At 36.9% G+C, this 26,021-nt stretch overlaps 1 protein-coding gene across 1 annotated transcript in view; it reads right to left on the bottom strand.

Moving 5' to 3' along the window:
• The window catches only part of FBXO33 (F-box protein 33), a 32,582-nt gene extending 7,049 nt beyond the window's left edge, over window positions 1–25,533 (bottom strand). Inside the window, 2 exon segments of the mRNA XM_055309264.1 lie at window positions 24,685–25,135; window positions 25,138–25,533. Of these exon segments, the coding sequence (XP_055165239.1) occupies window positions 24,685–25,135; window positions 25,138–25,309 (623 nt within the window). The 5' untranslated portion in view covers window positions 25,310–25,533.
• Between the last annotated feature and the right edge of the window lie 488 nt (window positions 25,534–26,021).

Here is a 26,021-nt window from a genome sequence, read left to right as displayed (position 1 = left end):
AATTATTAGTATCATACTAGTAATATTCTTTCTGTCATATTCTAAATCTGCATTACTGAGGAATGTAGCTACTAAATACTTGAAATGTGGCTAGTCAGAACTGAGATGTGCTCTAAGTATAAAAATACATTTAGACAGTACAATAAATATACAATCTCATTAAGTGTTTTATATTGAGCACATATTGAAAAAATAATATATATTTGGATATATTAGGTTAAAATATTAAAACTAATTTCATCTTTTTTAAAACTTTTTAATATGGCTACTAGAAAAATTCAAAATACATGTATGGCCTATATTTTTATTGAATAGTGTTGTTCTAAAGAATATAATGTGCATATTTTAGTTTTCTGGCTAGCTTCATTTAAAAACATACTGTCGTCAGCAGAAATATAATTAAGGATATATAGCTAATACTACTGCTTTTATGGTTAAAATATTTAGTAGAAGGCCCACACCATTTTTTAGCTTGCTTTCTGACTAAATGTAACAATATGAACTTTAAAAATCAGTGACTAATTTTTAACTATAAAAAGTTAGGAATTGATTTCAGAAAATGTTATCCATAATTAAAAAAAAGTCCTACAACCCAAGTACATCTTAATTATAAAGCTAATGTATGTTGCACATACATTGCAGAAAACCTACATGATCTTCCTTCATTTTTCCCATTAACTCAAATACAAACCAAATTCATCAACTTTAAAAAAATACAAATGATCAAGAGGACAACCATTTTGAATCAATGGAGCAAATAAGCTCACCTTTTTTCACCGTGATTTCATTTCTGACTTTCCATTTACTGTAACTCACTTATCTTGAAGACATCATATTTAACCTTCACTGTCTGTATGCATCTCAGACCTGGAAAAATGCAGGCTTCCAGCTATGACTGATTCAAAAGCAAGTTCTCCCATAGAAGAGAAATAGGAATGGAAAGATACATAGGCAGGGGAAATAAAATTAACCATGGATTATACATTTCCTCTAAATGGCAAGTTTTCTCCACTTATTTACTATAATTAGGCCCACAGAATTTAAGATGACTATGCTGGTGTTTATTTTTTAATTTTCCCAAACATTTCAATCTAAATCACTGGTGTCAAGGTCTGGGTTTTCCTTTTTTTCCAGCATTTGGTGGTCTCTGCGACAATGGAGAGAGAGAGAGAGATCACCCATGTTCTCCAAGACAGATAATCTATCCTCTCTTTTGTTCTCTAATTTCCTCTTTTTCTACTCCTTCAATCCAGTTAGTCCAAAAACTTCCTTAAGAATTATCAGAGACTACTACTTACCAAGGTGCCACAAGTGGAACTGGGAGTTCATTTAATGAATTGTGGTTTTAATTTTGCTGTACTATATGTGGTAAATAAAGAAGATGTCCTAGTGATGGAATATAAAAGTTCTCATAGATCAAAAAAAAAATAAAAGCAGAAAAATCGTCTTTCACAATCATGGCTAACAGCCAAGACTATTAACAAAAAATTTTGATATTTTGGCAATTCTTGGCATAATGGTAACTATATATCCGTCATAGTTATTAGCACTTAAAAGTAGAATTTAATAAAACATTGCCCCAATTAATGTTTCACAGCTGTTTAAAAATTTTTTTTTAATTTTATTTTTATTTTTTTATTTATGATAGTCACACACAAGAGAGAAAGAGAGGCAGAGACAAAGGCAGAGGGAGAAGCAGGCTCCATGCACCGGGAGCCCGATGTGGGATTCGATCCCAAGTCTCCAGGATTGTGCCCTGGGCCAAAGGCAGGCGCTAAACCGATGCGCCACCCAGGGATCCCCTTCACAGCTGTTTAGATATACTCAATCTAAAACCAAAGTTTTTCCTTTTCAATTGTGACTAAGATATTCTTGCAATGTCATTTTCCTAAGCACTTAAATTTTATTGACAAGCAGCACTGAATTTCTTCAGCGACTCAGCAATCTAAAATTCCTAATGATAATTAGACCACAACTCAGTGCTTCTGTATGTGATCAAATAATCTAGATATTACCCAAAAATGAACTTCACAATTCCCATTACAGAATTGTATATCAAAGATTTTGTCCATTCCCATATCACACTTATCCCTCCCCAATCCAATAGCTTTCTCTAGCTGGAATCTATTTACCAGGTAATGTTCATTGCCAAGCTCACAGCATTAAGTAATGATGCTCAAAAATATTAAATATTATATTTTCTTGGCACAAATCATTTAAGTATTTATAATTCTTTTTCATATACTATACACACTGGTCTGAATGAAATACTTAGTGTCACTTACTGAGACAATCAACATAAACCACATTATCATCAGCAAGAATAATATTATTCATGTTTTTAAAGAGTTGCTCTGGAGAAATAAAGTCGGTGTTGAAAGAGCATTGCATGAGAAAATAAGTGTCCAAAATGCAAAATCCACTGACTGCAGTTTTTTTTTGTGAAATAAAATAGTTTTTATTTAAAAAGACAAAAACCTATCACATTAGCAACACCTAATTTTTTCTAAACATGATGATACTTTAGTTATCTGCACAAAAGTAGGTAAGAGGTCAAGCAAAATTAAGTACATTTATGTGAGGACTAAAACCTAATTTATTTTGGGCCTAGAGTGCTGTTTGTCAATTTTGTTGGCAAGCTTTCATATTCTAAAAGGACTTTTCTATCAGAAATGCCACATTTCAATCAATCCAACTCACAGCTGTCAACCTCCACCACCACAACAAAAATGTTATAAAGAATTTCCCAGTCTAGGTGGAAATAAAAACGCTTTACTTTAGAAATTTTATTATCCTCAAAAAAATCCTAGCCATATATTTTCTCTACAAAAATGTTAGATTGTCTACTGTCTCTTCTCAGTTAACCCCTCAAAGAAAATAAGGCCTCTTAAATTAGGTACTTAAGGTAGTTTTTATGTTGTTGTTTTGGTATTGTTCACATTAGCTCACAGGGTAATCTTACTTTAGGATTTTTAGGAGACAGTTTACTTTTGTATTTTCAGGCTGTATTTTTTGATAAAATCTACATAAATACCTAGATAAAAATCTAAGCAAATGGGCAAAATAATTTACTTTTTGAATTCTTTCATAGATAACGTGGTATATATGATTTACTTAAAAATGGAAGTCTTAAGTATTTTTTCTCTTTTCAAAAGATTTTATTCATTTATTTGTGAGATTGAGAGCACAAGCAGGGGGAGCAGCAGAGGGAGTGGGAAAAGCACACTCCCGTGCTGAGCAGGGAGCCCAATGTGGGCAGTATTTTCTTTCTTTCTTTTTTTCGGGGGGTGGGGGGTGGGTGGTATTTTCTATTTTTATTTGAGAAAACCATTTTATTTACTGAAGTATAATAAATGTACACTGTTATATGAGTTCCAGGTATACATTAAAATGATTCAACATTTCTATATATAACTTAGTATGCTCATCTCAATAAGTGTATTCTTAATCTCCTTTATCTATTTCAACCCATCCCCCTTACCCACTTCCCCTCTGGCAACCACCAGTTTTCTCTATTTAAGGTCTGGTTTTTTTTTTGGTTTTGGTTTGTCTTTTTTACTGTGTTCTTTTGTTGTTTCTTAAATTATACATATTGGTGAAATCATGTGGTATGTGTCTTTCTCTTTTTTCACTTTTTTGCATCAGACCTTCTAGCTCCTTCCATATTGTTACAATTGGCTCTCATTTTTTTTTATGGCTGAGTGTGTGTGTGTGTCACTTCTTTATCCATTCATCTATTAATGGGGCACTTGAGTTGCTTACATGTCTTGGTTATTGAAAATAATGCGGCAATAAACACAGGAGCGCATATGTCTTTTTGAATTTGTCTTTTCATTTTCTTTGGATAAATACCCACTGTTGGAATTACTGGATCATAATATGGTAATTCTATTTTTAACTTTTTAAAGGAACTTCCATGCAACATTACACAAAGGTTCCTTTTTTTCCCCACATGCTCACGAACACTTGTTATTTCTTATCCTTTTGGATCTAGCCATTCTGACAGGGGTAAGGTGATTATCTCATTGTGGTTTTGATTTGCATTTCTCTAAGGATTAGTGATGTTCAGCATCTTTTCATGTGTCTATTAGCCACTTACATGTCTTCTTTGGAAAAATGTCTATTCAGGTCTTCTGCCCATTTTTCAATTAGATTATTTGGGGCTTTTTTGGTGTTGAGTTGAATAAGTTCTTTTTATATTTTGAATATTAACCCTTTATCAGATGTAGCATTTGAGAAACTTCTTCCATTCAGTAGGTTGCCTTTTTGTTTTGTTGATGGTTTCTTTCACTGTGCAAAGGTGTTGGTGTTTTTTTTTTTTCTTTTGTAGTCCCAATAGTTTATTTTTTGTTTCCCTTTCCCGAGAAAATGTATCTTGAAAAATGTTTCTATGGCTGATGTCAAAGAAACTACTGCCTTTGTTTTCTTCTAGAAATTTTACCGTTTCAGGTCTTATACTTAGGCCTTTAATCTATTTTGAGTTTATTTTTGTGTATGGTGTAAGCAAGTGGTCCTATTTCATTCTTTTGCATGCAGCTGTCCAGCTTTCCCAGCACCACTTGAAGAGACTATCTTTTCCCCATTGCATATTCTTGTCCTGCTTTGTTGAAGATTAACTGACCATAAAATCATGGGCTTATTTCTGGGTTCTTTGTCCTGTTCCATTGATCTTTGTGTCTATTTTTGTGGCAACAGCATACTGTTTGGATTATTATGGCTTTGTAGTATATCTTGAATTCTGGGATTGTGATACTTCCAGCTTTGTTATTCTTTCTCAAGATTGCTTTGGTTATTCGGGATCTTTTGTAATTCCATACGAATTTTACTATTATTTGTTCTAGTTCTGTGAAAAATATTGTTGGTATTTTGATACGGGTTGCATTAAATCTGTAGATTGCTTTGAGTAGCATGAATATTTTAACAGTATTGGCTATTTTCTTTTTAATAAAGAGTCTTCTTGGCTTCTGATTAGGAGCCCTTTGCATATGAAAATATTTATAAATGCAAAGAAGTACAACTGAAGTTAAGGGTCATTTGTTTCAGACTCAAGTTGGTAAATGGGTGGAAAACTTGTAATTTAAACATGTAAAACATAATTTTTTATCTATTAATAGTACAGTCATAATTAAATCCTGGCATTTTAAAATCTGATATTTTTTTCTTCAAACAAAACCAACTAATTCTCATATTATGGACTAATGTACAAAGTGTCTGCAATATAAACAATTTTAGAGCTAATAATCCTTTGGGTTATGGAGTTTACTTCTATGAAACTAAACTGTCAGAAGATGCTTCACTGATATAGTCATCTTTTAGAGCAGAATGTTAAACATATACACATATCTTTTAAAATTTATTTTTAGAGCAATTTTAGATTCATAGCAATACTGATGAGAAAGTAGACTTCCCACATACCTTTTATCCCCACACATGTATAACCTCCCCTATTATCAATATCACTCACCAGAATGTACATTTTTTAGGAAGGATGAACCTAATCTGACAAATCATAATCACCCAAAGTTCATAGTCTACCTAGGGCTCCCTCCTGGTGTACACTCTATAGGTTTGGACAAATGTGTAGTGACATATATCCATCATGATGATATTGTCCATAATTTTTTCATTGTTCTAAAAATCCTCTGTGCTCTGCCTATTCATCTTTTCTTCTACCTACTCCTGGCAACCGCTGATCTTTTTATTGCCTTCACAGTTTTGCCTTTTCCAGAATATCACATAGTTGGAATCATAGCTTTTTCAGATTGCCTTCTTTACTTAGTAATATGCACTTAAGGTTTCTCTACGTCTTTTCATGGCTTAGTAGCTCAATTTGTTTTAGTGCTAAATAATAATTCCACTGCCTAGATGTACTAAAGTTAATTTATACATTCACCAACTGAAGGACATCTTGGTTGTTTCCAATGTTTGGAATTATGAATAAAATTGCCATAACCATCTGTGAGCAGGTTTTTGTGGACATATGATTTCAACTCCTTTTAGTAAATACTAAGTAGGATGATTACTGGATCATATGGTAAGAGTATGTTTAATTTGGTAAGAAACTGCCAACTCTTTTTTCATAGTGGTCATAGCATTTTGCATTTCTTTTAGCAAAAAGAGTTCCTGTTGTTCCACATCTTTGCCAGTATTTGGTATTGCCAGTATTCTGGATCTGTACCTTTGTAGTGCATGACAGGGGTTTGATGATGTAAATAATGAACAAGATATAGTATTAGAGGAAAAAGGTACAAAATCACACATAGATTATTATTCCAGTTTTGCAAAAGATACATCATGTTTGCCAGTGATCTCTGGTGAATTTTTTCTTTTCCTTGTATTTTCAAATATTCTGTTTTGTAGATATATGCTACTAGGGTATTCACAAGAAATTTGTTTTGAATATAGGTGACACACATTACATTAGGTTCAGGTGTACAACTTAGTGATTTGACAAGTTTATACATTATGCTATGTTCACCACCTACCTTCTATCCCATTACATCGCTATTACAATATCCTTGACTGTATTCCTTATGCTCCACTTTTTATCCTTGTGACTTACTCATTCCATAAATGGAGACCTGTATCTCCTTTTCCCATTCACTCAATTGGCCTAATCCCTTTCCCTCTGGCAGCCATCAGTTTGTTGCATCTATTTACAGTTCTTATTTAGCCTTTTGTTTCTTCATGCACTTCTTTTAGATTCTATTTATGAGTAGAATCATATGCCATTTCTCTTTCTCAGTCTGACTTCAGTTAGTATAATACCCTTAGGTTCATCCATGTTGTCTCAAATGGCATGATCTCATTCTTTTTTATGACTGTGTAATACTACATTGTGTGTGTGTGTTATCACATTTTCCTTAACAATTTGTCTATTGGACACTCCTGTTGCTTCCATTTCTTGGCTATTGTAAATAACACTGCAAAAAACATGGGAACATATGTCTACATATATCTATAGGCCTTTAGATATATATACGTCTATCTACATATCTTCTCTAGGTATATAACCAATAGTGGAATTATTTGGTTATATGGTATTACTATTTTTAATATTTTGAGGAACTGCTACACTGTTTTCCACAGTGGCTGTACCAATTTAAATTCCCGTCAACTGTGCTAGAGGGTTCCTTTTTCTCCAAATCCTTGCCAACACTTGTTCTTGTCTTTTTGATTTTAGTCATTCTAACAGTTTGATTTGCATTCCCCTAATGATTAGTGATGTTGAACATCTTTTCATGTGTCGGCTATCTGCATTGTCTTTGGAAGAATGTCTATTCAAGTCCTCTGCCCATTTTTTAATTGGATTGTTTTTTCTGGTATTGATTGTATTAAGTTCTTTATATATATTTTGGATACTAACCCCTTATCAGATACATCATTTAAAAATACCTTCTCCCATTCTGTAGATTGTCTTTTTGTTTTCTTGATGGCTACCTTTTCTGTGCAAAAGCTTTTTAGTTTGATATAGCCCCAATAGTTTATTTTTGCCTTTATTCTCTTGCCTTAGGAGACATATCTAGAAAGATGTTGCTATGGCTGAAGCCAGGAAAATTACTGCTTGTATTCTCTTCTAGAATTTTTATAGTTTTAGGTCTCATATTTAGGTCTTTAATTCATTTTGAGTTTATTTTGTGTATGGTGTAAGAAAGTAGTGTAGTTTCATCTTTTTGCATGTAGCTGACCAGTTTTCCCAACATTGTTTGTTGAAAACACTATCTTTTTCTCATTGGGTATTCTTTCCTGCTTTGTTGAAGATTAATGGAGCATATAATTATGGGTTTACTTATAGATTTTCTATTTTGTTCTATTGATCTAAGTGTCTATTTTTGTACCAGTACCATACTGTTCTACTACAGCTTTGTATATAACTTGAAGTCTGGAATTATGATACCTGTTACTTTGTTATTCTTTCTCAGGATTGCTTTGACTATTCAGGGTCTTCTATGGTTTGATACAAATTTTAGTATTATTCTAGTTCTGTGAAAAATACTGTTGGTGTTTTGATAGGGATTGCATTAGCTCTGAAGATTGCTCTGGGTAATATGAACATGTTGACAATATTAATTCTTCCAATCCATGAGCTTGGAATATCTTTCCATTTCTTTGAATCTTCTTTAATTTCTTTCATTGGTGTTTATATTATAGTTTTTAGGGTACAGGTGTTTCACCTCTTTGGTTAAGTTTATTCCTACGTATTTTATTTTATTTTTTTGCTGTAACTGTAAATGGTATATATACTGTAATGGTATGTGTGTGTGCATATATATATATATATGTATGTATATATACACACACACATATCTTTCTGCAACTTCATTGTTAGTGTAGAAAAATGCTACCAATTTCTGGGTATTGATTTTATATCCTGCCACTTTAGTCCATTCATTTATCACTCCTAGCAATCTTTTGGTGGAATCTTTGGGATTTTCTATGTATAGTATCACGTTGTCTGCAAGTAGTGACAGTTTAATTTGATCTTTACCAATATGGATGTCTTAATGCTTTTTCTTGTCTGATTGCTTTGGCTAGAATTTTTAGTACTCTTTTGAAGAACAGTGGTGAGAGTGGACACCCTTATCTTGTTTCTGACCTAGAAAGCTCTCAGTTTTTCACCACTGAGGATGATGTCAATTGTGGGCTTTTCATATATGGCCTTTTTAAATGTTGAGGTATGTCCCCTCTAACACAATTTTGTTGAAAGTTTTTTTTTTTTTAAATCATGAATGGATGCTGAATCTTGTCAAATGCTTTTTCTGCATCTACTGAAATGATACGACTTTTATCCTTCATTTTGTGATGTGGTGTATGATGGATGCTTGATTTGCGAATACTGAACTATCCTTGCATCCCAGGAATAAATCCCACCTGAATGTGGTGAATGATCTTTTAAATGTATTTTGTATGCACTTTGCTAATATTTTGCTGAGGATATTTGCACATAGGTTCATCAGGGACACTGGCCTGTAGTTTTCTTTTTCTGTGGTGTCTGTTTGGGTTTGGTATCAGAGTAATGTTTCATAGAATGCATTTGCAAGTTTTCTTTCCTCTTCTATTTTCTTGAAATAGTTTGAGAATAGGTATTAACTCATTTTTCAATGTCTGGTAGAATTCATCGGTGAATCCACGTGGTCCTGGACTTTTATTCTTTGGTTGTTTTGGAATACTGATTAAATTTAATTACTTGTAATTGGTCTGTTAAAATTAAAATTTTTTTTCTGGTTCAGTTTTGCAAGATTAAATGTTTCTAGGAATTTATCCATTTCTTTTAGGCTGACCAATTTGTTGGCATATAATTGTTTACAGTATTCACTTATAATCCTTTGTATTTCTGTGGTATGAGTTGTTACTTTTCCTCTTGCATTTGTTTTTTTTCTCTCATTTCTGATTTTGTGTTCTCTTTCTCTCTCTTAAAAGATTTTATTTATTTGACACAGAGAGTGAGTGAGCACAAGCAGGGGGAGTGGCAGGCAGAGGGAGCCCAATGCAGAGAGAGCTCCTGCAGGGAGCCTAATGCAGGGCTGGATCCCAAGGTCCTGGGATCATGACCTGAGCCAAAGGCAGATGCTTAGCCAACTGAGCCACCTAGGTGCCCCTCTCTTTTTTTCTTAATGGTTAAGGGTTTGTTAATCATGTTTATCTTTGCAAAGAACTCTTGGTTTTATTAAATTTTTTTTTTTTGGTCTCTATGTCATTTATTTCTGCCCTGATCTTTATTATTTCCTTTCTTCTACTCATCCTGGGTTTTGTTCTTCTCTTTCTAGTTCCTTTAGGCATAATACTGATTATTTGAGTTTGTTCTTGTTTCTTATTCCTTAGGCCTGTATTGCTATATATTTCCCTCTTAGAACTGCTTTTGATGTGTCCCAGAGATTTTGGATCATTGTGTTTTCATTTGTCATCATGTAATTTTTTAGTTCTTTGATTGCTTCATTGACCTATTGGTTGTTTAGTGTCATGTTGTTCCATCTCCACGTGTTTGTAGTTTTCCCTGTTTTCTTTTCCTTGCGATTCATTTCTAGGTTTACATTGATGTGTGGGAAAAAAAGTATGGTATGATTTCAATTTTCTTAAATTTATTGAGGTTTGTTTTATGGCCTAATATGTGATCTGTTTTGGAGAATGTTCCATTTACACCTGAAAAGAATGTGTATTCTGTTGTTTTTGGATGGCATATTCTGTATGTATCTGTTATAACCAGCTGGTCCAATATGTCATTCAAAGACATTGCTTCCTTATAGGGATTCCTAGATGGTGCAGTTGGTTAAGCATCCAACCCGATTTCAGCTCAGGTCGTGATCTCAGAGTTGTGAGATCAAACTCCATGTCAGGCTCTGCGTTCAGCATGGAGTCTGCTTGAGATTCTCTCTCATGGGGTACCTGGATGGCTCAGTCAGTTAAGCATCTGCCTTTGGCTCAGGTCATCATCCTGGAGTCCTGGGATCAAGCCCCGCATCTGGTTGTCTGCTCAGTGAGGAATCTGTTTTTCCTTCTGCCCCGCACCCTGCTCATTCTCTCTCTCTCTCAAAAAAAAAAAATCTTAAAAAAGATTTTCTTCTTCTTCCGCTCATGAATGTTCTCTCTCTAAATACATAAACTTTTAAAACAAATCAAAACAAAAACAAAGACATTGTTTCCTTACTGATTTTCTGTCCGAATTATCCATCCATTGATATAAGTAGAGTATTAATGTCCTCTACTGTAACTGTATTACCATCAATTTCTCTATGTCCATTAATATTTGTTTTATGTATTTAGGTGCTCCAGTATCAGGTGGGCACAGATATTTACAGTTATATCTTCTTGATGGACTGACTCCATTAGTATTATGTAATGCCCTTCTTTGTTACAGTCTGTTTAAAAGTCCATTTTGTCTGATAGAAGTATTACAATCCCAGCTTTTTTTTTTAAACTTTCTTTTACATAGTGTATGTTTCCTGTCCCTTCACTTTTAGTCTGTAGGTATCATTAAGTCTGAGATGAGTCTCTTATAGGTAGCATATAGCTGGGTCTTATTTTTTTAATCTACTCTTTTGATTGGAGCATTAGGCCATTTACATTTAAAGTAATTATTGATAGGTACGTACTTATTGCTATTTGAAAATTTTGTTTGTTGGTTGTTTTTGTAGTTCTTTTTTCCTTTCTTCTTCTCTTGCTCTGTGATCAATTAGTATCTACAGTGTTTTATTTGGCTTTATTTCTCTTTTCTTTTGGTGTATCTATCACGGGTTTTGGGTTTGTGGTTACCGTGAGGTTCATATATGTCACCCAAACTATATAGCAGTCCATATTAATTTGATGGTCCTTAAGTTCAAATACATTCTTTAGAAAAAAATTTTTTTTTCTTTTTCTCCTTCTTTTCCCTTTTTACTCCCTTCTCCACTTTTGTGTATATGTTGTTTTATTTTACATGTTTTTATTCGTTTTTCTTATGTTTAATTATGGCCATTTCCTTTCCACTTATAGGAATCCCTTTAACATTTCTTGTAAGGCTGGGTTAGTGGTGATAAACTCCTTTATCTTTTCTTTTCTGGGAAACTATCTCCTTCAAATCTGCATGGTAACCTTGCCAGGTAGAGTATTCTTAGTTGTAGGTTTTTCCTTTCAGCACTTGCCACTTTCTTCTGGCTTGCAAAATTTCTGCTGAAAAATCAGCTGACAGTCTTACAGGTTTTCCACGTAGGTAACTTTTTGTTTCACTCTAGCTGGTTTTAAGATTCTCTATCTTTAACCTTTGACATTTTAATTATTACGTGCTATTATTATGACCTCTTTGGGTTCATCTTGTTGGGAACTCTCTGCTTCTTGGACTTAGATGTCTATTTCCCTCTCTATGTTAGGGGAGTTTTCAGTTATTATTTCTTCAAATTAGTTTTCTGCACTTTTCTCTGAAAACCCTACAATGTGAACATTTTTCACTTGGTTTTAAGAGATCTCTTAATCCTCATTTAAATTTTTTTTTTTTTACTGCTCAGTTTGTGTGTTTTCTATTATCCCGTCGTCCAGATTGCTGATATGTTCTTCTGCAACCTCTAAACTACTACTGATTCCCTCTAGTGTGTTTTTCACTTGTTCTTGTACTAACTCTTATTGAATTAAAATGATCTTTCAAGTATTTTCTTTTTATTGAAGGTCTCACTGAGTTCTTCCACTCTTTTTTCTCACTTATTGAATATCTTTATGACCATTACTTTAAGTTCTTTATTGTGCGCACTGCTTCTCTGTTTCATTTAGTTCTTTTTCTGAGGTCTTGTTCTTTCTTTGGGAGCACAATCCTCTGTGTCCCTATTTTGCTTGACTTTGTTTGTTTCTATGAATTAGGTGAAACAGCTACACCTCCTAAAGCTGGAGTAGTGGCCTTCTGTAGGGTGTCCCATATGCAGAATGTGTGTGCTTGGTGATTTTTGTTGGCAGGGCAGAGCTGTAGCTGAATATGCCAGTAAGTCTTTTAAACCATGTCACATCTCTCTGTCTCTTTTGTCATTCTCTTGCCATTTATCTTGCCATTTATCATTGATTGTTCAGTACCTGTTCAGTCAGCCCTTAGATCTTTTTCAGGAGAATTGTTCTATTAATAGATGTAATTTTGTGTGTTCCATAGAGAAGGTGAGTTCAAAGTCTTCCTACATTGCCATTTCAACCAGAACTCAGAAAAGAAATTTAAACTAGCTGTACATGGCTTTCACCTTTATAAGAACTTTATTCACGTTAAAATCACTAAAAAAAAAAAAAAAACCCTAACAACCTGTACACTAGTGAAACTATTTAACAAGTTAATATAAGGAGAATCTCTGGAATATTTGTTTTAGTTCCCACTATACCATATTAATTTTTAATACAATATTTAAAAATACCCCAGCAATGTTAGAAACATGCCACTGAGGGCAATTTAAAAAATTCTTCCTATTTGCAAAAATGAAATGGTAATAATCTTGTTACTGAAGAACTAATAATACAAATTTTCCTTACAGATGTAATCACAGACATACTTTTAAAGCTAGAATGATTCGTGGAATCATCCAATTCAATAATTTCTTTGAAATCAAGAAATTGAAGTAACTTGTTTAAGACTGCAATACTAGTTAGGGCAGAGCTAGGTAGAGGACCTGGGTTCTAACTCCCATTTCATGTTGTTTCTTATAATTAAACCATGTCCTTGAATACAGTGGTCTTGATGAAAGTTATTGGAAGAATCCTAAGTGGCATATTTTAGAGTAGAATCTGATGGACATTTGTGGAAACAAGTTTTTGGATACTTATTGTGCCATTCAAAATGAGAAATTTTTAATTGATACAGAAAACAATAATTCACTTTTAAATTTAGCAAAACAGAAAACAAACCCCACTGACAACTCAGTGGCAGCTTTCAAATATGTTGTGTTGAAATCAGACTATAGATCATATGGTGAAGCCATATTCCTGCACAATGTCTATAGCATGCACTTGCTCAAAAGCCTGTAATAAAAACATACTGGGAAAGCATTACAGTTGGTTTCAAAGTGTTCTTTCATCTTACTTCTTCAACTTAGTTTAGTCTATTCCTAGGGTAATATTAATAGGATACACCCTACTTACTATTACTAGTCCCTCTGCAACACATCTTCCATGTGTTGTGAGAGCACAAAACCATAAACAGTGTTCGATAATCAATCTTCTGAAACATGCAAAAGGCCATACTATTGCCAAAAGAGAATGAATTTCTTCAACCTGTCTGCATTCTTTTTTAATCCTATTACAAAAATCCATCAGTTTTAGATCTAGAGCTATCAGATCATTAAGTACTTACAACTTAGGAACTGAGCCTATAGACTTCTCTCCTACTCTTTGTTCAATTATTAAAATATGTACCGTGTGTCAACGATGTGAAAAGTTAGGGCAAGTAAGCTTCTTATGTCCATGAATTTTAGTCTCCTGGCATAGAAATAAAGGTTTTAAAAGGACTAATTTTAGAAAAATTGGATGAGAATAAGGATTTATTAATAACTTTGTTAATGTATATTAATAGCCTTGTGTTCATATAAAAAAACCCACAGTTTTCAGAGCTTTCTACTAAAGTGTGTAGTGCAAAATGACCGTGATATCTTGGACTTGTTTTAAAATACGTCAGTAAAGATAAAAGAAAGAAATGTGGCAAAATCCTTAAATTACTGAATCTGGGTGATAGGTTGGTTCATTGTGTCTATTTTTTGTGTGTGTTAGAAAATTTCATTAAAAAAAATTAGAAAACCAGGCAGTCATTTCTCTGTATGACTGGCAAGTTCACTAAACTATTCTGTGGTTCAGTTTCAGCATCTGTAAAAGTAGGAATAATAATGGTATCTACCCTTATAATACTGCTGTTTCTCTGAGAAAACTAGTTTTGCATTTTAGGGGTTGTTAAGGACACATCTCATGAGCTTCCTGCAGTGCTGGCAATACAACTGGACCTTACCCAGTCCCATGACTGTTGTGGTGACTCTAATTGGAGTTTGGTATCAGGAGGGTGTTAGGCTTGAGAGGTGGGCCTAAGCTATGGAAGGTCAAAGTCTTTTGCTTCAGGTGACTACCTTTCTTCTTTGTCGAACCAAAACTGTCCTTTTGATGTTCCTAAGAGTGAGATTTTGATCCTTTTTTGAAGTAACTAGCAACATTTGAATAAATGCTCAATTCTGCCCTTGTTTGCTCCCCTTTTCCTTGTCCACTGAAGAGATGTCATAGAAGAGTACACATGATGAATGTCTGGGTAGGAAAACAGATTTATCTGGGCCTGTGGTTACAGGTGATTAGACCAGTGATTTGGGGCAAAGAATTCTTGTGAAGAGTACTAAGTGCTTCTTCCTTTTCACTTAGTCCTAGCATCTTGAGCCCATAACTCACACGAGGGCCAGACTCAAGTAAATTCAAGGAAGTAATGGGTCTATATGAAGCAGGCAGTGAGGGAGGAGACAAGAGGGAAAGGAAAATCCCAAGTGACTGTAGTAAGAAAGACTAGAAGTTTCTGGGGCAATCTGACAGGCTAATCCATAAGGCCTATATGAACAGGGCACGGTTTGAAAGTACTTTGTGGAAGAAGGAGCTTAATAGCAAAGATAAGCCATATTTTCAGAAAATAAACTATTCAAACCCTAGGTATTTACTCTCTCTTTTTTAAAAGTATAAATCATTAACAAAAGGAAAACAAAATGAAAAAAAATAGCCAATGGAAAAATATTTTGATATACTGAAGGAGTAATTAAAAGGGCATTATAATATCAAATAAACAAGTCTAATTTTTAATACTTACATTCTACTTCTAGAAGACCCCCAGATGAAAATACAGAATCAAACTACTCACTACTTTCATTCCTCCCACACTGGTCCATAGCACCATCATCTCTTGTCTGGATTACTACAAAGGCCTCCTGACCCAGCCTGTTGCTTCTACCCGTCTTGCTACAAACTATTTCCAACACAGCATCTGAAATATTCCTTTTTCTTGTTTCAGTGTACAAAATAGATTCAATTTCTCTATACATCATGCTATGCTCACCACAACTGTAGCTATTATGTGTCGTCATACAGTACTATTACAGTATCACTGACTATATTCCCTCTGCTGTGCCTTTTATTCTCATGACTTATTCATTCCATAACAGGAAGCTTGTATCTCCTATCCCTTTTTACCCACTTTGCCCATCCTCCCATCCCTCTTCTCTGTGGCAACCACCACTTTCTTCTGTTAGTGTTCTTTTTGAAATATTAGATCATGTCACTCCTCAGTTCAAAACTTTTTCACGGCTCCTCATCTCACTCGGAGTAAAAGTCAAAGTCCTTACAAGAGCCTAATAAAGGGCTACTGATTTCTACTTCATCTTCCCCTTTATGTGGTAGGCAGTGTTCTACATCCCAAGGCATTTTCTATCTTACTTAAGCACACTCCTGGTCAAAGTCCCACAGCAGAGCTCCTCCACTTACTGCTACTTACTCTAGGAATTACTTCCCAGAGAGACATAGAAGGCTGCTCCCTCCCTTCTTTTCTCAAACTGGTTATGTGCACTTATTTTTTAAATAATAATTTCAGTATACATATTATTTTAATATACATATTTAAATTGTATGTTTTACAGCACGTATACTGTAAGTATGTATATTAAAATTCCATTGAAAAGAATTATCTTTTTACTTTTTAGCATAAGAATTTCCCTATGAATTAAACCATCACAATTTTTGACACACACACACACACACACCACACACCACCATCTCTGAGACTCTGTGGGTCTGGTTCCAGACCATTACAATAAAGCGAATATTGTAATAAGGCCAAGTCAAATGAATTTTTTCGTTTCCCAGTCAGTGTATATACAAATTCTTTTTACAGTATATTGTAGTCTATTAAGTGTACAATAGCATTATGTCTAAATGTACGTGACTTAATTAAAAAATATTTTATTGCTAAAAACCCATCATCTGAGCTTTCACCAATTTTTTTTTTGCTGGTGGAGGATCTTACCTTCATGTGATGGCTACTGACTAATCAGGATGGTGGGTGCTGAAGGATAGGGTGGATGTGGCAATTTCTTAAAAAAAATAAAGTTTGGCACATTAAACTTTATGTGTCAAATTGACTCTTACAAATTATTTTTCTGTAGCATGCAAAGCTGTTTGATAGCATTTTACCCACAGTGGAGTCAATCCTCTCAAACCATCCTGCTGCTTTATCAGCTAAGTTAATGTAATATTCCAAATCCTTTATTGTCATTACAATCTTCACATCTTTACCAGGAATGGATTTCATTTCAAGAAACTACTCCCTTTGCCTATCCCTAAGAAGCAACTTCTTATTCATTAAAGTTTTACCATGAAATTGTAGTAATTCAGTCATATCTTCGGGCTCCACTTCTAGTTCTAGTTCTAGTTCTCTTGCTATTTCCACCATATCTGCAGTTACTACCTCTACTGAAATCTTGAACCCTTCAAAATCACCCATGAGGACTGAAATCAAATTCTTCCATACTCCTTTGATGTTGGTATTTTGACTTCTTCATGTGAATTGACTGTTCTTAATGATATCTAGAATGTTATTCCTTTCCAGAAGATTTTCAATTTACTTTGCCCAGATTATCACAGGAATCATGATTTATGAGTGATAGCCTTATGATATGTATTTCTTAAATAATAACACTTGAAAATCAAAATTACTTCTTGACCCATGGGCTATAGAATGGATTTTGTGCTAGCAGTCATGAAAACAACATTGATTTCATAGTACAGTCCCATCAGAACTCTTGGATGAACAGGTGTATTGTCAACGAGTTGTAATATTTTAAAAGGAGTTTTTTTTTTGTTGATGTTGTTGTTGTTTTGTTCGTTTTCCTGAGCAGTAGGTCTAAACAGTGGGCTCAAAAATATTCAGTAAACCAAAAAAAAAAAAAAAAAATTCAGTAAACCACGGTGTAAACAGACGTGCTGTCATCCAGGCTTTGTTGTTTCATTCATAGAGCTCAGGCAGAGTAGATTCAAAATAATTCCTAAGGGCCCTATGATTTTGGCAATAATCAATGAGCACTGATTTCAACTTAAAGTCACCAGTTACATTAGCTCCTAATAAGAGAGTCAACCTGTTTTTTGAAGCTTTGAAATGAGGCAATGATTTCTCTCTAGCTATGAAAGTCCTACATGGCATCTTCTTCCAATGGTAGGCTGTTTTGTCTATGTTGAAAATCTGTTGCTTAGTGTAGCCGTCTTCATTAATTATCTTAGCTGGAGCTTCTGGATAACTTGCTACAGCTTCTGCATCAGCACTGCTGCTTCACTTTGTACCTTGATGTTATGAAGACGACTTCTTTCCTTAAACCTCATGAACCAACTTCTGCTAGCTTCAAACTTTTCTTCTGTAACTTTCTCACCTCTGTCAGCCTTTCAGTTTCTCAAGAACTGAAGAGAGTTAGGGCCTTGTTCTGGATTAGGCTTTGGCTTAAGGGAATGTTGTGGCTGGTTTGGTTTTCTGTCCAGATCACTCAAACTTTCTCCATATCAACAATAAAGCTGTTCCACTTATTTGTGTGCTCCCTGGGGTAGGATTTTCAATTTCCTTCAAGAACATTTATTTTGCATTCACAAATTGGCTGTCTGGCACAAGAGAACTTGCTTTTGGCCTATCTCAGCCTTTCACATGCCTTCCTCACTAAACTTAACCATTTTTAGCTTCTGATTTAAAGTGAGACACATGGGACTTTTCCTGTCACTTGAGGCCATTTCAGAGATTTTTATTTTATTTAATTTTTTTGTAGATTTTATTTATTTACTCATGACACACACACACACACACACACACACACACACAGAGAGAGAGAGAGAGAGAGAGAGAGAGAGAGGCAGACATAGGCAGAGGGCGCCTGATGAGGCCTTGATCCTGGGACCCAGGGATCATGCCCCGAGCCAAAGGCAGATGCTCAACCACTGAGCCACCAGGCGTCCCATTTCAGAGTTATTATTTGGCCTAATTTAAATATTGTTGTGTCTCAGGGATTAAGGGAGAAGGAAAGAGACAAGGGAATGACTGGTCACTGGAGCAGTGAGAACACACACATTTACTGATTAAGTTTGCCATCTTATGTGGAAATGGTTTGTGGTACTCCAAAATAATTATAGTGGTAACATCAAAGATCACTGGCCACATATCACCATAACAAATCTAATAATAATGAAGAAGTTTGAAATACTGTAGGAGTTACCAAAATAAGACACAGAGACACAAAGTGAGCAAGTACTGTTGGAAAAATGGTGCCAAGATAATTGCTAGATGCAGGGTTGCCACAAAATGTCAATTTGTAAAATAAAGCATTATCTGTCAAGGGCAATAAAGCAAAGCACAATAAAACAAGGGATGCCTGTGGTATTCATTGAATTAGTTTGAGCAATTCTTTGAAAATAATGTTAACCATCCATGAGCCTAAGAAATTGTCCTCAAGTTCTAACTACAGAAGGTTGAAGACCTTTCATCATTTTCTGGGATTATGTTGTACTGTTTACTATAACTGGAACCCAAAATTTTTTGATATCATAATCACACAAGGAGCACACAAAATGTTATCAGTTGTCTAAACCGATAAAACCTAAAATAATCTACATCACCGCAAGTAATTCTTTAAAGTTAATTCTATTCTTAGTTCATGTTTAGTACCAAGTGTGTTTACATCCACGTACCACTTTTGATAACATATTTCCTCCTCTCACAAATGCTGATGACCACAGCCAAATGACACAAATAAAAACAAACACTTTTAGAGAAATGTTGTCCAGTAGAACTCTGCCATGATAGCAATACTCTGTTCCATGCTGTCTAATGACATATGGTGATTGAGCGCTGGAAATGTGACTACTGTGACTAACAGTCACATATCGCTATTGAGCACTGGAAATGTGACTATTGTGACTAACTAATCTTTAATTTTATTTAATAAATTAAAAATTGAAAAGCTATATGTGACTAGCGGCAACCAAATTGTACAGCACAATTTTAGGGCTCAGAAATAAGTCATCAGGATATAATAGCTTATTAGCTTTTTTAGGATCCATTAACTAAAAGCAATCTCCTAGCATTTGCTTTACTGTTCACTTACTCAATTACCTTCTAAGAATCACCATCATCTTTCAATCCCAGAGATTACACAAAAGTTTAAATAAGATTGACGCTTAAAATTGCTATATTAAAAGATCATTGTAATAATACTAAGAAAACTAAGCGATTCTTAAAGAGAAATGATGGAAAAACATTTGATTCTCCTTTTTCTCTACACCCAAGCAGCAAGTTCTCTTGGATCTATTTCCAAAATATATTCTAAATCTCCACTTTTCTTCATCTCTACTGTCTCCACCATACTCTAAGCTATCATCATCTCTGTCTATATTTTTGCAACAGTTTCCCAAGTTTCCCTGTATCTTTTCCCCTTGTAATTCACTCATTACACAGCAGAGTATCTTAAAATGCGTATTAGATCACATTATTTTTGCCGTTAAATATTTTTCTGTGATTTCTTCTTAGAATGTAGCTCAAACTTCCTTCCACAAGCCCACATAATCAATCCCATTCCTTCCTCCTTCTATATTGCAGAAAGCATGACAACGCCCCCTCTCACCTCACTTTCCTTCTCATGGTCCGGCCATACTTTCTTTCCTATTGCTTCAACAGGTCAAAAATTTGTCTGACCTAAGGCCTTGGTGTTTGGTGTTTTTTTTTTTTTTTCTCCCACTGCTTAAAATGCTGTTTGCTCAGATCTTCAGATGGGTAACTTGTGTCATTCACATTGCAGCTCAAATGTCTTTTTCAGACATGTTTTCCCTTGCTACTCTAATGTTGCCACCTAGTCACTATTACATAGTGCTCTTTTATTTTCACAACTGAAATAATCTTCCTTTCATTTATTTACTGTTTTTTTTTTCTTTCCCCTCTAGAATGTTGGCTCTATGAGAATAGGAAGTTTGTTTTCACTGCTTGACACATAGTGGGCTCTCAATATTTGGAGGAAAACCACCAGATTTTTTAAAACTATCATTTTAAGCCCTAAATAAGTTGATCAAGTTGGATGAGCTCTTTCAGGGCTTCCTCAGAACTAACTCATTAAAATGGAAATAATTTAATCACTTCACTCAAAAACTGCTTCACAGCTTCACTTAACACAGAAGAAATGACATTTTACTTTAATAATCTTTTGCTGGGTTTTACTTCATATCCTCAATCTATCAGTTCTCAGTCACTGTAAGAATGTACCTATATGGCCTAGAGAGAACCCTAATTCTTCTTAGCATCCCTCCGAGGAGGTTAGTTTCTTTAACAGGTTGGAATCTCCTCCTTTCTCAGTGACCTATGAAACCATTTTAACTTGTCAGTTTTAAAGTAAGGAGTCTGTTGGGTATGCAGCATCTCACCTCTCTTCTCTATGGGCAGTCACCACTTGGATAGTATATACTCGTCAGAGTCCCAATATATTTTAATATTTATTCTGCAAATAGACTTCTTTATACAAATAATAAAAGCTCTCAAAAGAAAGATGCTATATTACATGTATTTACTACATTATGAGAGGGGAAAATATTTCAAGAAAAATAAGGCTGAGGGTTGTTGAACACAACACTTTCAAGGCATTTCCTACTATCTTAGATAGTAATAGGAAATGTCCAAAGAATTTTTAACATATTTTGAGATGTATTTTTTAAAGGCCTTATGTGTTTTTGGATCCTGGTAGACTGATGCTGAGAAAACAATACAAACGTAAGAGTCTTCTTCATTGCACATGCCAAGTCAACAAGACAAATCTAATAATTATTAATAGAACTTCTACTACTGAGAGGTTATGTCAGTGGGCCTAGCTGTGAAATGGTCAATGTACATATATGTAGTTGGGAGACCTAGCCCAGATCTTTAACAAGAAAATCTCTGTCATATAAAATCTCACTGGCCTATGCAGTATTTATCTTTAATAAAAGTACTGCACTCAATTTAGAATTTTATCCAACCAAGCTCATGTAAAATACTTATACAGTTCAGAAAAGCATAAACTGGATGATTACAACGTACCTATGCCTGCTGTTTAAAAATAAATATTTTTAGTTACTGAACCTATCAGCTATTATCATAAATCTTATTGTCCACAAACTCATTTTTCCTAAGTAGTCAAATACAACATTTCAATAGGTAGTACTCAACAACTAGATTACACCCTAAAAATGAGTATCTACATATGTTGTTTTGAACTTTTAAGAACAATTTCTTATGGAACAACTGCAGAAGAAATTCAGCCTACTTAACTTACAATACAATTGAATGAGAAATACCTACTGTATTTCTATTCTATTTTGTTTCTACAGTACTGGCAGATATTGCAGCCTCCTGTAGGGAAGGGAACTATGAAACCTAGAGTACTGTGTTTTGCCCTTCGAGAGGCATTTCTGTATCTCTTTGATCTTCATCAGTTGTTCCTAACATCTTAGATATCTGCAAAGAGGCTACAGTCACCGTGAGGGTGCACGCGTATATCAAACCCAGGAACCAAGCAAAAAACTAAAATGCTGATTATCCTCTTCGAAGAGTATCCTTGAAAAGTTCCCACAATCCAAGGTTATAGTTTTAGTCTTTTCCTGGGGAACATGAAAATATCTGGAACACAACAAAATAACAGTCTGAGTTGCGTAAATTATATAAAGGAATTCACCACAAAGCCTGGAAGCATAAGGCTTGTGAACCAGTAGGTTTCATATTCCCTTTAGTACTTTTAAAATGGCAGAAATCATAGAGCAAAACTACTGTAAATTTAACTTTGGAATGTTAAGAACAATATCAAATGTTCATTTTTCTCATTAGTTATTTAGTGCGTTTGGAAAACCCAAAAGAAACACTAAATAAAATTGTTTTCTTCTTCACTGAACCTGAGTCTGTAGTTCAAGTGCTTACAGAAGGAAGTATAGGGCTTAACAAAATTATCAAATAAACAACTTGATCTAAAACATTTCAAATTTGTTAAAACTGAAATAAAACTAGTCCCATTTATGTTTTTTAACATTCACATTAGTACTTTCATTATTACTAGAGCACCTCAAGACATTTTCAAAAATAAAGGTTAAATTAACTTATTTCCAAACACTTAAAGATAATTTATTTCAAAAAATCCTTTGAAATATCATTAGGACAGATAATATGTGTAAAAATACTATACTTTATTTTACACATACAATGAATGTGCTATCAAAGCAGCACAACTCACAGTACCATCCCTACTGTAAAAGACAAGAAAACCTTAAAATTAGAGATGACAGTATACTGTATTTGTATAGTAGTGACAGGTGACCCAAATGGGCTGGCATAAGGTGGCATTATAGACATTATAGATTGGGATGCTAATAGAAGCGATAGATATACTTTTATTTGTCAATTATACCTCAATAAAGCAGAGGGGGGAAAAAGTGGTAGGGGTAAGGAAAGGAGGGAAAGACAAATTAAACAACAATGAAAAGGGGTGATATACTTTTTTGCCTATATAACGTTATCCATCCATCCAACCAACTAGTTATTAAAACGCTTAAAGGGATTCGGCACTATGTAAAGCTTATTTGTACTTGGCAAAGGCAAGTTTTTTTTTTTTTTGGGGGGGGGATGGTTGCTCAGAAGTGCCATCTGATCTCAGAACAGAAAAATCTAATTAGTACTCACTGAATTCACCCCACTCTTGGTCTCATCAGTAGTTTAAGTGCTCACTGACTGAATCTTTTCAACTCTGGGTCATTTGGTCCTCTAGCCATACATTCAACTCTGAGAGCCTCCAATTTACATCTTCAAACAGCCTCTCTTGCTATACACAAAGTCAGAAAACAGAATGGCTTGGTGTGAAATGCTGCGGAAATACACAGGCCGCTGGAATGATGGAGCCATGCTCCAGGTACAACTTGGACTACATGCTTATTCCCTACTCTTTTGATTCAGATACAGAATTTATATACATAGTCTAGCATTAAATCAGTACCTTCTCTCAATTGCTCAATATAATACATGATGTTCAATACAACGTATTTACTGCAAGAGGAAGGACACGGCTCCTGTAGAAAAGTGATGCTGTGTAACAACGTGTGTAACGCTTGACTCTATTAAGCATCAGTTTCCTTTCTATAAAATAGGGATAACAGCTGCCTTGCCTAACTCACAGGGTCACTGAAAGGATCAAATAAGATAGTATACCTGTAAACTGCTAACTATTACTACCATATAAGTTGCTTCTTTTAGAACATTTGAACTTTTCCAACTCACAGTTTAATTGTAAGTTTGGTTAGACCATCCAGATAGAAAAAATGTAAACGAATAGGATTTCGGAGAGGAGGACAAATAAAAGAAAACGTCGATAAGCATAACAGGTCAGAACACAGGAAGTGAATCGCAGAATTAAAATAAAGTCCTGATGCAAAACCAGGACAGGTACGTGCTTACCCGTTGCAGACATTGGGCAGTTCCCCCAGCACAAACACTAAGCTGGACTGTGCTACTCTTAGGTGAATCACTGGGGACAAGTTGAGTCTGGTGATGCAAGGGGAGGGACTTCCAACCCTGATGATCATGGGTTCCAAACACTCCTACTCTTTGTGCCTGGCCTAGTTAATGAAAACTATTCCTGGTAAGAAAATGGCTGTCAAAGATTCTTTTTTTTTTTTTTTTTTTTTTTTGGCGGGGGGGGGGTGGTGGTGGCGCGGAGAGTCTTGTAACTACGAGACACCAGCAGCATACCTCCTTCTTCCCCCACCACGAACTATTTTGAAACACACAGGTTCAGAGTCAGAAAAAGCAGGTTATGTTTTGTTTCTCCCAAGACTCCCAGGCCTCACCCTTCAAGCTTCAGTTCTCTCATCTGCAAAAGCAAGAATGACGGCGCCTGTCCGCTTCATCCCAGGGCCACAGAGAGGATGAGCGAGACAGTTCCTGCAAGGCGCCAGGAGTGGTGTCTGAAAACCCCCAGTCCGTCACTGCTGATAAAACATCACGATGGGCCCCGTTACGCCCTCCCGCCTCAAGGAAGTCGCCGGGTTGGAACGGACACCCTACCCTCAGTCACTGAAGAAAGCAACGCTAAATCCGGCCGGGTGCGTCCGCACTGACTCTACTTCGGGGCGAGAGGCAGCAAGCGACACGGGGCCCCAGGAGAAGGGCGAATGGATTGGAGGGGTCCGCGATGAGCCTACCTGTTGTTCCGGATGCTGACCAGCACGCACAGCACCAGCTCTAAGTAGGTGCGCAGCACTTCCAGCCAACGGGTTGAGAGCTGCAAGGCCTCGACCTCTTCCCCGCCAGTCCCGGTGTCCGCGCCGCCTCCGTCGCCGGGGCCGCCGCCACCGCTCAGGTAATTCTCGGCGGCGAACTCAACGCGCAGCTCTCGCACGAACCAGCCGCACTTGCGCATGAGGAACTCGAGCCGGGGCTGCTCGGCGGGGGAGACGCGGAGGCAGATGCGGAGCTGCGGCCAGAGCGCAGGGTAGAAGAGGCACTCGCGCCAGTGCGAGCAGGAGGCCGAGGCCCGCAGCCGGTCGGGCGCCGGCAGGAAGGAGAAGATGTGCACGATCAGCTCGCTGGGCAGCGACGCGGCGCCTGCCGCCTGCCCGCACAGAGCCATCCGGCCCCGCCGCCGGCTGCCCGCCCCGGCCGCCCCCGCAGTCCCCGGAGCAGCCCCCGCAGCCGTCGCAGCTGCTGGCGCCGCAGCCGCAGCCGCCGCCACCGCCACCGCCACCGCCACCGCGCCACCCGGGCGGCCCCGGCTCGGGTTCGAGCTCCCGGCGGTCGGGGCTGCGGCACTGACAAGAACAACAACATCAATGACAAGGAAGAAGGGGGCGGAACCGTCGTGGGTCTTGGCGGAACCAAGTGTGGCAGAAGTTGCCGAGAGGGGGGAAGGCCTCTGCGGGGGTGGCTTCTCGGTAGTCAGCTTCCGGCGCCTTGAACTGTCCTCAGGCGGGTCCAAGTCCCACAGACTCCGCGACTTCAGACCCCCTCGCCTGTAGTGTTTTGGGCCCAGGAAGCGGCAGAACTTAGCGTAAGGAAGCTGCACACCTCCCCGCACCTGGAGGCGGAGGCAGGGCAGTGGTAGAAGCTGAGTTTGACGTCACCGGCGGTGGGCGGAGCCCTGCCAGGAGCAGCGCGACTTCCGGAAGAGGGGAGCGCCTGGTTGCGGGTAGGGAAGGGAGACGCGGCACGTGACTCTCGACGCGCGCAGGCCGGCGGGGCGGGGCGGGGCGTGGCGGGAAGGGGCGGGAAGGGAAGCGCGGTTGGTGGCGGCGCTGCGCGGCCCGGCCCATCTCCTACCCGCGGCCGAGTCCCGTCAAGTGTGTGAGTCGGTAAGCTAATAAGGGCGCTCGGGCGGTGGCAGCCGCGGGCCTCGGGTCAGTGCGAGGGGTCGCGATGCCTCTCAGCCTAAGGCTCCCCTTCGCCGGGCTGAGGACTCACAGCCCAAGTGTCAGCCTGCACGCGGTTTCTGGGCGGACCCAGCCGTCCAGAGCACTCACTGTTCAAGGAGTTTGAGAGGGAG

Source organism: Nyctereutes procyonoides, unplaced genomic scaffold (assembly GCF_905146905.1).
Source record: "Nyctereutes procyonoides isolate TBG_1078 unplaced genomic scaffold, NYPRO_anot_genome, whole genome shotgun sequence".
NCBI classification, from domain to species: Eukaryota; Metazoa; Chordata; class Mammalia; order Carnivora; family Canidae; genus Nyctereutes; species Nyctereutes procyonoides.
Note: the sequence above shows the minus strand (reverse complement) of the source record. Positions and strands in the feature narration are given on the sequence as shown.